The 13,784-nt window shown below is 36.4% G+C and overlaps 1 protein-coding gene across 1 annotated transcript in view; it reads left to right on the top strand.

Annotated features, from left to right (window-relative positions):
* The window catches only part of PPP2R5A (protein phosphatase 2 regulatory subunit B'alpha), a 54,736-nt gene that overhangs the window by 19,816 nt on the left and 21,136 nt on the right, over window positions 1-13,784 (top strand). Inside the window, exons 2-7 of the mRNA XM_081316675.1 lie at window positions 705-901; window positions 7,872-7,973; window positions 9,243-9,335; window positions 10,493-10,623; window positions 11,178-11,237; window positions 12,640-12,748. Coding sequence (XP_081172801.1) covers window positions 705-901; window positions 7,872-7,973; window positions 9,243-9,335; window positions 10,493-10,623; window positions 11,178-11,237; window positions 12,640-12,748 — 692 coding nt within the window. The remainder of the gene's footprint in view (window positions 1-704; window positions 902-7,871; window positions 7,974-9,242; window positions 9,336-10,492; window positions 10,624-11,177; window positions 11,238-12,639; window positions 12,749-13,784) is intronic.

Genomic DNA, 13,784 nt, shown 5'->3' with positions numbered 1-13,784 from the left:
ATGCCATGGTCGCAAAGTTATTTTTCATCATTGTTGTAACTTTGAACAGTTGTGGTATAAGACAGTTAGTAAGCAAGGTTTAACTCTCTTAATTACTATGCAAAAGTTTGGTAACATAAATAGGTATAAAAATTTGCATTCAGCACTCAATGTAAATTTAATTCTGATTTTCTCTCCAAGAAAGGATAGTCATTTCTTATGTGTGGAAAATATGCTGCTTTATTCTCTGAAATTTATTTAACTGTTTTGTCAGTATCAGGAATAGTATTTTAGAGATTAGGCTAGAAGACCAAATTTAAATTCAGTGTTCATAATGCATTTTTCATAGTTCTGTTCCTGTTGTTGAATAATCATATTTTGTGTAGAGGGACTCCATAGATAAGATACATAGGTTGAATAATGGAATATCTGTTCAACTAATCATTGAACAATTAGTTTAGATAAGTTATTTTAAAACAGTTAAGGTATTTAAATAAGATGTCGTACTTGATCATAGAACATATTGAATATCCTTGGACCAATCACTGTGTCTCAACCTAACACAGCATGTTTTGAACACAATTTGATGAGACTCTAGTAACTACTACCTTGAACTTCCTGAGGAAAGATATACTACAAATGTGATATTAAATAAACCACATATTTGACCTATATACTAAAATTTATAGAACAGTAAATTCTAATTCACTTTTTTCCTTTTATAGATGCCACTTCAAATGACAAGCAAGTTCTCTTCTGTCAGAAATTACAGCAGTGCTGTGTATTATTTGATTTCATGGACTCTGTCTCTGACTTAAGGAGCAAAGAAATTAAAAGAGCAACACTGAATGAATTAGTGGAGTATGTTTCTACAAATCGTGGTGTGATTACTGAATCAGCATATTCAGAAATTGTAACAATGGTAAGTAAGTCATGTGAACTATAACTCCTTTGAAAGGATTTAGAAATGAAATTTATTAAAGACTTGTCTGTCTTCTGAGTTGCCTTTTTGTGGCAATTAGATAGTGCTTTTGCAGTTAATCTCTTGTAGTTAAAATTTAACATTAAATTGGTCTAAAGGGTGATTTTTTTCACACTAATAAATAGCTTGTTTGATTATTTATCATATAAATGAAAAGTTTCATACTGATGTTATTTTTTCACTTGGATTCATTTTAGATAGCAGGACCTACTGAAAACTCTGATAATATTAAGTGGGAAACATAAGCATACATTCAGAAAAACTGAAATAAAATGGACTATTTTATATGTAAATGTATACTATCCCTCAGTTCTACTGTACTGCATTTTAATTCCTAGCTTCTTGTGGTATCACCTTGGTTCTTCCTTGTTCAGTACCTTGTGACATGCAAACCCCTTTATCTTTGTACCATCAAAATTTAGTTTTAGTAGTGCGATGGCTAAAACTCAATTATAAGAGTTTATTATCACACTCAGGAGGGAAATAATGACAGTTTGCTTTAAGACGCAAAAAGGCTTACTGTAGTTTAAACAAACAAGGCACCTTGTTGTATAATTTGGAAATATAAAAATCTGCGGAGCTCTCTTAATCTGTAATATACATCTTGTTATTTTCCATGATCATGCTGCTTATTAGTCTTCAATTTTGCAAGAAACAAATCAAATCAAAATACTCCTCCTCCCTCACAATATTTAACTGTGGCTTTTGGTCGTCAAAATGTTGCCTATGCTGGTAGATACTAACGTTTTTCAAGGACTAAATTGAACTTTGCAATGGCCCAGGATTCAGTTCTCCCTTCTGGGAGTCTGGTACATAGAACAAAAACAAACAAAATTAAAGTTAGCTAGCTAGATGTGGGGTTAAATAAAAGTTCACAATATTTCCTTCTCAGGAGCAGGGCTTTTTTTGTCATAGAACGCTCAGAACGGAGTTCCGGCACCTTTTTTTGGATGGAACCTTGTAGAGTAGGCAAGGTGGGTTGTATGACATGTGTGAGTTCCGGCACCTTTTTCTTTTACAAAAAAAGCACTGCTCAGGAGTATAGAGTATTTGGATCTGAAGTGCTGCTTGTTTAAGGAACCACTGACAGGTAGTGAACACTGTACTAAATCTAAATACCTTTCCTACTTGGGATCTGAACTGTTCCTTTCAGAAACTGTTGTCTAGTTGTGGCTCTTTACTACAACCAGAACCATCTCTGTCCCCACACTGGTTCTGTAAATGACCATTATGGAAGACAAAGTCATGGAATGGTCAAAGAGAACAATCAGAATTTGCTTATTTCATCATCCCACAGAAGTTACAACAGGATTAGCAGGGATCCAGAAATGGATATTAACTTGAAAAGATTTCCTGTCAGCTGCCCATGTCTTTTAGATGCTAAAAATATTGTTTGTTATATTTTGCTACACAAGCAAAATCAGTTTGTAAAGGTACAGCTGAAGTTCTTTGAAAACAATTGGCTTTCAATAGGCAAAGCTGAACTGAAGGAGTGTATATCCATGCATAGCTTTGTATGTAACAAAATAACAGAGTTGAAAGGGACCTTTGAAGTGTTCTAGTCCAACCCCCTGCTCAGGCAGGAAACCCTATACCATTTCAGACAAATGGTTGTCCAGTCTGTTCTTAAAAATTTCCATTGTTGGAGCTTTCACAACTTCTGGAGGTGTAAGGTGTTCCACTGATTAATTAATTGTTCTGTCAGGAAATTTCTCCTTAGTTCTAGGTTGCTTCTCTCCTTAGTTTCCATCCATTGCTTCTTGTCCTGCCTTCAGGTGCTTTGTAGAATAGCTTGACTCCCTCTTCTTTGTGGCAACCACTGAGATATTGGAACACTGCTATCATGTTACCGCTAGTCCTTCTCTTCATTAAACTAGAGATATCTAATTCCAGCAACCGTTCTTTATATGTTTTAGCCTCCAGTTCCCTAATCATCTTTGTTGCTCTTCTCTGTATTCTTTCTAGAGTCTCAACATCTTTTTTACATTGTGGTAACCAAAACTGGATGCAGTATTCCAAATGTGGTCTTACCAAGGCATTATAAAGTGGTATTAACATTTCATGTGATCTTGATTCTATCCCTCTGTTAATGCAGCCTAGCATTGTGTTGGCTTTTTTAGCAGCTGCAGCACACTGCTGGCTCATATTTAAGTGATTGTCCACTAGGACTCTGAGTTCCCTCTCACAGTTAGTACTATTAAGCAAGGCACTACCTATACTGTACCTGTGCATTTGGTTTTTCTTGCCTTATTTTTTTCACTATTGAATTTCATTTTGTTAGATGCCCAATGTTTAAGTCTGTCAAGATCCTTCTGTATCTTAAGTCTATCTTCTGGAGTATTGGCTATTCCTGCCAGCTTGGTGTCATCTGCAAATTTGATGAATTCCTCATCTATCCCCTCATCCAAATCATGTAATGTATAATTCCTCTGCTATTTCTAAATCTTCAATGGATAATTGCAAAAAAGAAAGAAAGTAGAGGTTAATAGACCATTTCTAGCTTGATGCTATATGCTATAAAGGTGGTCTGTAGGAGAATAGTGGTCAAATGGTCTGTTCTAAATATGTAGCAGCATTAATTTCAGCACTTGAGAAAACAGGTTCTTGACAGATTTGAGTTTTATTAAACTACATTTATACTAAAATTAATGGTGATGTTTTCATTTATTTAAATGGCTCTAAATTTTAGACATTTCACAGAAATCTTCTTTGTTTTGCAAACATGGCAGTTGTCAGGTTTCATTGTCATTCCTTATTAGTTTCTTCACACTGAAATAGATGTGGAATAGTGTTCTCATTTACTAAAGATGGCTACTTTGAAAATAAATACAAGCCTAGTGATGGGAATAGTTGTTAATATATGGCTCTTCTTCAGTTTTGGTTAAACTGAAAACCTTACAAGAAGCTGCTATTGGTGGAATATTTTGCTCATCAAATTAGTATCCATAGTTCCCCAAGCTGAAACATACTTGTAACTTGAGAATGGGAGAAGTGCAGTCCTGAATGGAATTTCATCTAAATAGAAGGAAGCATGCAATGGGGTATCTCAAGGTTCTGTTTTAGATCCATTACTCTTAAACATCTTCATAATGATCTAGATCAGCATGGCTGGCTCAGGAATTCTGGGAGTTGAAGTCCACAAGTCATAAAAGAGCCAAGGTTGCCTACCCCGATCTAGATGAAGGGATTGAAGGGGAACTCATTAAATTTGCAATTGATATCAAGTGGGGGGAATAGCCAACACTTTAAAAGATAGACTCAATATATAGAAGGGTCTTGACAGACTTGAACACTAAGCCCTATGTAACAAAATGCAATTCAGTGATGACAAAAGTAAGATCTTATATTTAAGAAAGAAAAACCAAATGCACAGGTATAGAGTAGGACAGTAGGTAGTACCTGGCTTAACAGCAGTAACTGTAAAAGGGATTTAGGAGTCCTCGAGGAGAAACACTTAAGAATGAGCCAGCAGTGTGCCACAACTGCCAAAAAGGCCAATATACTCCTAGGGATCAAGATCAAGATTGTGTTAGTACTGCTTTATACTGCACTGGTAAGACTACACCTGGAATACTATATGTCCAGTTTCAGTCACCATAATACAAAAAAATACGTTAAGACTCTAGAAAAAGTGCATGGAAGAACAGCAAAGGTAATTAGGGACCTGAAAGCTATACAATGAATGGTTGCAGGAACTGGGAATGTCTAGTCTAATGAAGAGAAAGACTAGGGGTGACATGATAATAGTCTTCCAATATTTGAGGAGCTGTCACAGAGGGGAGGGGTCAGCCTATTCTCCCAAACACATGAGAGTATGATAAGAAGTAACAGGTGGAAGCTTAACAAGAAAGATCCAACCTAGAATTAAGGCGAAATATCCCGTCAGTGGCAACAATTAATCACTGGAAAAGATTGCCTCCAGAGGTTGTGGGTGCTTCATGACTAGAGGTCTTTAAGAAGAGATTGGACAACATTTGGCTAGAATGGTTGAGCAGGGACTAGAAGACCACAAGATCCGCTCCAACCCTGTTATTCTATGCTCTAAGTAAGTAGACAGAGTCCCATTACAAAGTCCTCTTTTTTGCATAGGTAGAACTTCCAAGCTGATGTACTTGAATTCAGAACAAACAAAATAAATTGGTAATATAGAATAAAAAAATAAGAAAATGGAGAACTATTCTTGGAGACACTCTCCAGACATTCAATGACTTATAGTGATAGCAGTTTACATACTGCCCTTGCTTAGTTTGAGGAGATTTTGTTCATACTTCTTTTATTGTAGAAGAGTTATGTCAAATGCCATTATGACATTCAGATAATAGAATCACATTCAAGAAAATTTCAAATTTTCTCATGAACCTCATGAGAGACATTTGTAATTTTGGAATGTAACAGACCAGAGATAGTAGTCAGTGTTTTCAGGAATCAAAAAATTATTAGTAGAAAAGTGACAGACACTAAATTTTTGTTGTGTAGTGCAAGTGCTGCTTTGCATATCTGTTACCAAGCCTGAACTAATTGCAAAATATTACATAAAATTAATTATAAAAACATTCATTTCATTGATTCATGTTTAGTTACATAATCATCCTATATAATTATAAAGTTTTGACGTAGCACTGTTGGATAAAGTTTCTACAATTATTATCAGTTTTCAAAATAACTACGGTATATTTAGTGTTCTTCTAAATACAGGTATTCTGTAGTTAAATTTTTTTTAGTCCTTCAGTTAAAAGACCCAAGTAATAGAAATTATTAGCAGAAGAAAAGAAATGTTTAAGGTTTCTTGTAAAAAGTCTTCTTGTGGAGATTACTGCTACTAAGGTTTGCTCACCAGATTCAAATAATGCATCTCTCTCTCTCTTTTGTGGAGAAACTGGGGATTATTCTGTAATAACCGAGAAATCCAGTCATTAACATTCCAGTAAATTATGTTAGCTTAATGTGAGACCTTGTATCTATAATTACTTTCCGTCACAGTGTGGCTCTTGATACCAGTGAACCTTACCAAATATCTTGGATTTCTACATGCTACCTATTTTTATAATGGACATCATTTATATCATTTTAACAATTAGGTTATTGAATACTCCTCTGCATGAAACAATCAGTTTTAATTGTTTCGTTGTCTTGAGCATGTGTACAAAAGTTCTTAATATTACCTGCAATCAATTGTTTTGATCATCACAATATTCCCCACCAGAATAATTTTCCATTCCTTTTCTTACATCTACTATGGAGTTATCTGTATGCTACAATCTGTTACTTCCAGCAATATCATTGTTTTCTCTAGTATTGAAACCAACAATATTGATGATTTCTTTAGTCTCTGATCTTCCTTTGGTGTTATTGTCCTTTGCAGAAGTATAGATACTTGCTCCTGCAGTCTCAAATGTTCTTTCTTATAAGGTAGTTTGATGCATCAGGGTATGAAGATAGTGACTCCAAGATTACATCCTTAATTTCATCATCCATTTCACCCTCAGTGTTGCAATTCTGTTTCTGATTGATGCTCTTTTGCTGAGAATAAATCCTTGCCTACAGTCTTCTGGCTTTCCTAGATATGCTCAGAATAGGGTTAGAACTGCAGAGAGCATACGTGTAATTATGACGTTTAGTTCACAGTCTGCCAAATAGATAGCAATGTTAGGAGAGGCTGTTGCCAATGAGTAGAAACCATATAACCACTTAAATGCTGCAGTTGCTAAAAAAACCAATGTAGTCCTAGGCTGTATCAAGAGAGGGATAGTATCAAGATCACATGAAGTGTCCGTCCCACTTTATACTGCACTGATAAGGCTGATAAGACCACACATTGCATCCTGTTCTGGTCAGCACAATACAAAAAAAGATACAGAGACTCTAGAGCAGAGGCCCAAACCTTTTGGGCACCGGGGACCGGTTTTGTGTAGAAACAAACCAGAGGGGGCGTGTTTTCGTGTGCTGCCTGCATCCCATGGATGGGGCTTCCCTTGCTTGCACGGCCTGGTGCCAGTCCACGGACTGAGGGTTGGGGATCCCCGTTCTAGAGAATACAAAGAGGAACAAAGATGATTAGGGGACTGGAGGCTAAACTATATGAATAGTCGTAGCAACTAGGTATGTCTAGACCACAGGTCTGCAACCCGTGGCTCCAGAGCCGCATGCAGCTCTTTCAGCCGTCTCCTGCGGCTCCCAGTCCTCTGCCATGTGCAATCCAAAAAAAAAAGTGGGACTAAAAAAGTTCAACCAATCAATTCAAATACGCAGGGTAGGTGCATGTATCGCCTTGGCTCCACTCTTCATTCAAACCCTGTTCTGCGCATGTGTGCATGTACGCGCATGCGCACACATTTTTGCGGCTCCCAGTTTTTCCTTTTGTGAGGGAACCGGTTCCGAGTGGCTCTTTCACTGTTTCAGGTTGCTGACCCCTGGTCTAGACTAAGAAAGAGAAATAGGGTGACATGATAGTAGTCTTCCAGTATTTGAGGGGTGTCACAGCGAAGAGGGGCTTGACCTATTCTCCAAAGCACCTGAGGGCAAGACAAGAAATAACGGATGAAAGATTATCAGAGAGAGATCCAATCTAGAACTAAGAGAAATTTCCTGACAATGAGAACAATTAATCAGTGGAATGGATTGCTTCTAGAAGTTGCGGGTGCTCCATGACTGGAGGCTTTTAAGAAAGGATTGGACAGCCATTTTTCCAGAATGGTATAGGCTCTACTGCTCGAGCAGGGGGTTGGGCTAGAAGACCTCCAAGGTCCCTTCCAGCTGTGTTATTCTGTATATATTGGACTAGATGAAACAATGGTCTTAAAAGTATTTTGTAGTTGCACGTGAGTGTATTCAGTCATAAATGTTTGTTATGTATTGTATTAAATAAAATCAGATTGAAAATAGCTTTTAAAATGTGACTATGTTCCCCTAGATTAGCTCTAATATCTTTAGAACACTTCCTCCAAGTGAAAATCCTGATTTTGATCCAGAAGAGGATGAGCCTACATTAGAAGCTTCTTGGCCCCATATACAGGTAACTTTTTCAGACTTGTTTGTTGATAATCATGCCAGCTTTATTAGGATTACAGATATTAGATGTAATATCAAACAAAGTCATGTTTTCTATGTCTTGCTTCTGTACTTGTGGTCATCTGGATTTCAGCTCAGGTAACCCTAAAATTTTGTACTTGTCACCTACCATCAGTTCTGCAAATGCAAATATATACATTTTCTATGTATATGCTCATGAATCTGTTTTCAAATCATTCCATATGGTCACCTGATTTCTACCTTCCAGGGTTCTGAAATGTTATTTCTCCTGTTTTATTTACATTTTACCTTTTTCTTTTTCATTCAGTCCTACCATCTAAAATGCAGGACCTGCTATCAGTAAAGTTACTGGTTTTACTGTAGCCAAATTAAACCCTGGTTCTTCTTTATCCTCAACCTATAACTTGTTCCTGCCTTGGATGCTACTGATTATGTCCTCTGGCTTTAACTAGATTGAATTCTTTGTCTTTTAACTTGCATTTAGTATTGGCGCAGCAACTGTGAGTAGAGGCAAACTCACCTCTGCATAATAAGGCTTAATAAATCTTTTATTGGCTCTTCTAGAAAGAAATTAAGTATAGTTGCCCTGAGGAATGTTGGTAAGATGTTTGTGGGATTTATATTGGATGGTGACGATAGTAAGCTTCTTTCGGTTTCTCAACCTGAACAGCTTTAAGATGTATGGACTTCAATCCCCAGATTTCTCCCCCAGCCAACATGCTTTAAAGAAACCCTTTAAGAAGCCTAATTGCCTGAAAACAACTGCAAATATTAAGCATGGAATTACCTTCAGTAATTAATCTTTTTAAAAAGTCTTTTTAAAACTCTTTATGACCTCTGTTCAAAGATACTTTACTTTGAACTCTGTTCAAAGATACTGTAGCTGGTTAGTGTTAACCCTGGTGCACTTATAATACAAAAAATAGCACTAAAAAGGAAGAATTGGCTATGTAATGAATAGGAAGAGATACAAGAGATCATATGGAAGAAAATAACATGGCAACCTCAGAGCAGCTCTGGTTTCGTATCTGTTTTCTGCAATGGATTTGAGAGAAGCTGTTCTTGCAGCTTAAAGATTATAGTAGTGGGTCATAAGAACCTGAACTGTTAATATGCTAGTTAATATGCTAATATTAGCATGCTGAATTTTATTGAAATGGATTTCTGTATTTTCTAATGGGCTTTGCCAATGTACATGAAATGTATTGCATATGAAAGTGTTTTTTATAACATTTATTTTATTCTTTCATAGCTGGTGTATGAATTTTTACTAAGGTTTTTAGAAAGTCCTGATTTCCAACCCAGCATTGCAAAACGTCATATTGACCAGAAATTTGTGCAGCAGGTAAATATTCACCTGAAATATATAGTTTTAGCTTAGATTGATATTTTTTAATGTAAATGTTGCTTTTGCGGATGGAAGATTCATTTTGTTTTGTAGGAATATTTTTAGACAAGCATGTTTACTATGTAAACTATAAAAAGGGAAGAAATGACATTTTTGAGGATATTCCTTTTGAGTTGAAAAGCGGTTATGTATCTTTCTTCCCATACTGTTGCAAAATACATAGAATCATAGGGTTGGAAGGGACCTTGGTGGTCTTCTAGTTCAACCCCTGCCCATACACCCCACTCCCACAATTGGAGAGTGTGCACACATTTCCCTTCTAACTACTGTTGAAGAATATGTTCCAAACAGTGCAGCACAATTTGGTGTGTTTCAAGAGGAGCACAGATAAAAATTGACTCTATTAGTGGTTTCCCTCAAATCAGAGATCAGAGTTTAAGCCAGCATTCCTTATATTGTTAAACTAGGGGTGTCAAACTCGCAACTTCACATGACGGGTCACGACGTATTGTGACTTTTTTGCCATTGCTGGCAATGGGGTGGCTGCGGTTTCGCTATGATGCATCCGGCCCACGGGCCGACAGTTTGACCCCCCCTGTGTTAAACAGAGGGAGAAATAAAAGAGTAACCTGTAAGACATGTAAGACTGGCACTATTGAATTGTCATTCTGTATTACATTGATTTTTTTAAAAAATTATGGCAAAGATAACTGTATAGTGGGATTTGCATATCCTATGTAAACATTATTAAGGTATAGAAATGCATTATTACATAAATAATATTAGTTCTGTTCCTTATTTTTAAGATGAGGCAATACACACTGCATTTGTTAGCAATAATTACAGTGCCACCACACAGTAACTGTGGTTTGGTTAGTCTCAGTTTAGCATTTCCTTGTTATTGAATTTGTTTGCCTATGACCAGTAAGACTGTTCGTATTTCTAAGCACTTGCTAATCTTGACCTTCTGAAAGATTTATCCTATGAGCTTCCTGCCATAGATTGGCAAATTGTTTATTGTTGGCATTGTATTGTTGAAGCCATCTTGAACTTACCTTAGTTTATGTGGGAAGGTGTGGAATAAATTTGGTTGAATTTGTATACCAATAGGTACTTATTGAAGTAATAAACAATAAACAATACTTTATTAATAGCTGTTGGAGCTTTTTGACAGTGAAGATCCACGAGAGCGTGACTTTCTAAAAACAGTACTTCATCGAATTTATGGCAAATTCCTTGGATTAAGAGCATTCATCAGGAAACAAATCAACAATATTTTTCTCAGGTATAATATATATTGTTTACAATCTTACTGCCAACTTTTGCATATATTAAATTTGTACTTTAAAAAGTACAGAATTAATAACTCACAATTTATTCTTAATGCACTAATAACATATTTGGAGTTAAACTTCTGAAAGGCTTTGGGTAATTAGTTTGCCCCCAACTCTCCCACAGGACAAATTGACTTAATTACTTGAGGGGTTTTTTTAGTTGTAAAGGTTGCAAAGGATTCAGAAGGTTAAAGCATCTTTTTTATGCCTGGTTTCTGAGGGAGCTCTGGAGCTAGAAGTAGGCCTGTTTGGGACCATTTGTGGGTTGTGGGTTACCCGTCTCTGTTCTGGAGGGTTGTTGTGATCTGCTTTGGATTTTCCCCATGATGTATAAGAGCTATTTTAAGGCAAATTTCTTACATCAAATAGAAGGTGCATTCGGCTTTTCCTGAGTTTTCAGGAAAAATACTAATCCCTCAACTGTCATGTGGAGAACTTTTTAATATTTAACTGTATTTTCCTCTTCAGTTTTGGGTGAAACATTAACTGTAATTTTTTAAAACAGGTTTATATATGAAACAGAACATTTCAATGGTGTTGCTGAGCTACTTGAGATACTGGGGAGGTAGGTTGATTTCTTCATTGCAGTTAGGAAGGACCAAGATTTGCATCAAGTTTAAAAAAAAACACAAAAACCCAGTGCTTACAGTTATTGTCACCAACTCAGTCATTATCAGGCCTGCCGGGGTGATAAAGCTGCTGTAACTGGAATCAGCTCTTGGAATTAATATACTCCTGGGAGGACCAAGAGCTTTGCAAAAAGATTCCATATGGACATTGTTACTGGCCTTATAAAATCAGGTATTTGAGTAAATATGCTTCCAGAAAACATTAAAGAGGTGTACTGTGAAGTTCAGATGACTTGCAGAATTGCCATATGGGGACATCATCTATAAACAAACAATTAAAATATGTTAGGCAGTATGCAATATCACAGTTATGTGTCTGCAATGTAGATAGACCTTGACTGAATAACTGTAATTGAGCCCACAGTTATACTTGTAAGTTGAGTCAGTTTTTAACAGGTCATCATACATGACTGTCCTGATTTATGTCTTTTTTTGTAGTAGTCATAAAACAAGCCTATTGTTTACAGTGGGTGATTTTTGCTAGAAACCAGAAGTAATGACTGATTTCCTGTAAGAAACTAGTAAATTGTGGACATGTGATATAAATGAGGGCTGGTTGCCGAGAGTCCAAAATGCAATCACGATCGTTTGAGAGGGGATGGATGCCAAAACATTTAATCTTGGTCATAGTAAATTTTCGGGGATTGTTGTAACTTCAACCGTTGGCTAAGCAACTGGTCATTAAGCAAGACTGCCTGTAGAACAGATACTGCTAACCTGATACCTTCCTTTCCCTTTTTACTTTCAAACAGGGTTTGATAGATTTGGCCAGAAAAAAAGGGGAGGAAAAAAGAAAATGAAAATCTCATGATATTAGCAGAAATCCCCCACGCCTAAAGCTGTATGAGGTCCATAAACTGCATGTAATTAATTTTACATTTAATGGAACAGTTACAATTTTTCCTGCAGTTCCAAATGTGTTTTTTTTTTTGATTTGTAAATTTTTTTCATAAAGTGGAAGTCTTAGAAATGACCTCAAGTTGGTGCAAATTGGAGAACTGAATCTGCAGTTATTTAATTTCTATCCTACTTAAAGCACTTTTTTCTCGGTTGGTTGAATGTGCAGTTGGTGCTAATAGGGGGACTCAAGCAGCCAAAGTAGTGGATACAAACAAGCAGCATGTAGGATTTGCTTATTTGTAGCCACTAACTTCAGCAAAAAGATTGGAAAAGTCACTGGTCCTTATTACCCTGTGGAAAATAGAGCTGGTCTTGTTCTATGCATTTAGAGGAATAATGTTATTCACAATCTTCAGAATAAAATGTAAACTTAAAAAATACACGAATTGCTGTAGTATACAGTACGTTTTCATATTGAATCTGTTTTTTTCTTCTCAGTATTATCAATGGTTTTGCATTGCCACTGAAAGCTGAACATAAACAGTTCCTTCTGAAGGTTCTTATTCCCATGCATACTGCAAAGGGATTAGCTCTATTTCACGCACAGGTATGTTGAACCAAGGAAATAAAATATTGCAGTTATTTAATTGCACGTTGAATTTTTAAGGGGCAGTAGTCATTATTTAAAGATACGTAACTTTAATATACTTCACACAGTGGAAAATCAGAATGAATATTTATTTCCACACTGCTAATTATGAACCAATATTGTAAAATAAATGTTTTTCCTCAGCTACTTGTACTTTTGAATTTATAGTATCTATTATTGATTGTATATTGTAATTTTAAAAATAACTTACCTGTATGCTCCTACAGGCATAGCTTGAAATCTATGCTTCCCAAGGTGTTTGATAGAAGAGTTAAACAGGGTATTAACCAATAATACTAAATAGTAATTATCTGCCCTTTGAGAGTCATCTGATGATGCAATCAGCGTGTGGCACTTGGGAAATGTTCCTCTTTGTGCTTGACAACTATGTGGCATTCATTGTGATCCTGTGCTACATGATGCTTATAAGAGTCTGTATTGTTCAAAATGGAAGATTTATTATATATTTCTTGTTTTTCTTTGAAGAAATTTCACTTCTCATCCAAGAAGCTTCTTCAGCTCTGACTGGATGGTGGGGAATGGAAGGATTTATACTCCTTGCAGACAGCTAGTCATTTGCATTCTTTTAGAGTCATTGAGGCCACCTGGAGGTTTATGTGTGTCATCAGAGTCACTTGAGTAGTGCAAATGGGTGTTGAGCCTTCTTGGAACTGTTGAAAAGATTGTGTTGTAGACTAGAGATAGATGTTTTTGCTTTGACAGTTGTGTCCCTCCCCCTCTGTTAAGAGAGGGCTGTTCAGTTTTGACATAGATGGCCTCTTTGACCCCTCTCAAACCAGTGGTCCTCTCTGTCCAAAATGTGGACTTTGCTGTCTTTGAAAAAGTGGCCTTTGTCTTTTAAATGCAGATGGACTGCTGAATCTTGTCTTGATGGCTTTGTTGTCCTATGTTGTGCCATATGTTTATAAAGTGGTTGTTTTGTTTCCCCAATGTACAGATCTGCACATGGCTCACTGCATTGTACTGCATGTAC

The sequence above is a fragment of the Vipera berus genome (assembly GCF_964194415.1).
Source record: "Vipera berus genome assembly, chromosome: 1".
NCBI lineage: Eukaryota > Metazoa > Chordata > Lepidosauria > Squamata > Viperidae > Vipera > Vipera berus.
The sequence above is the reverse complement of the archived record's forward strand: the minus strand, read 5'-3'. Positions and strand labels throughout refer to the sequence as shown.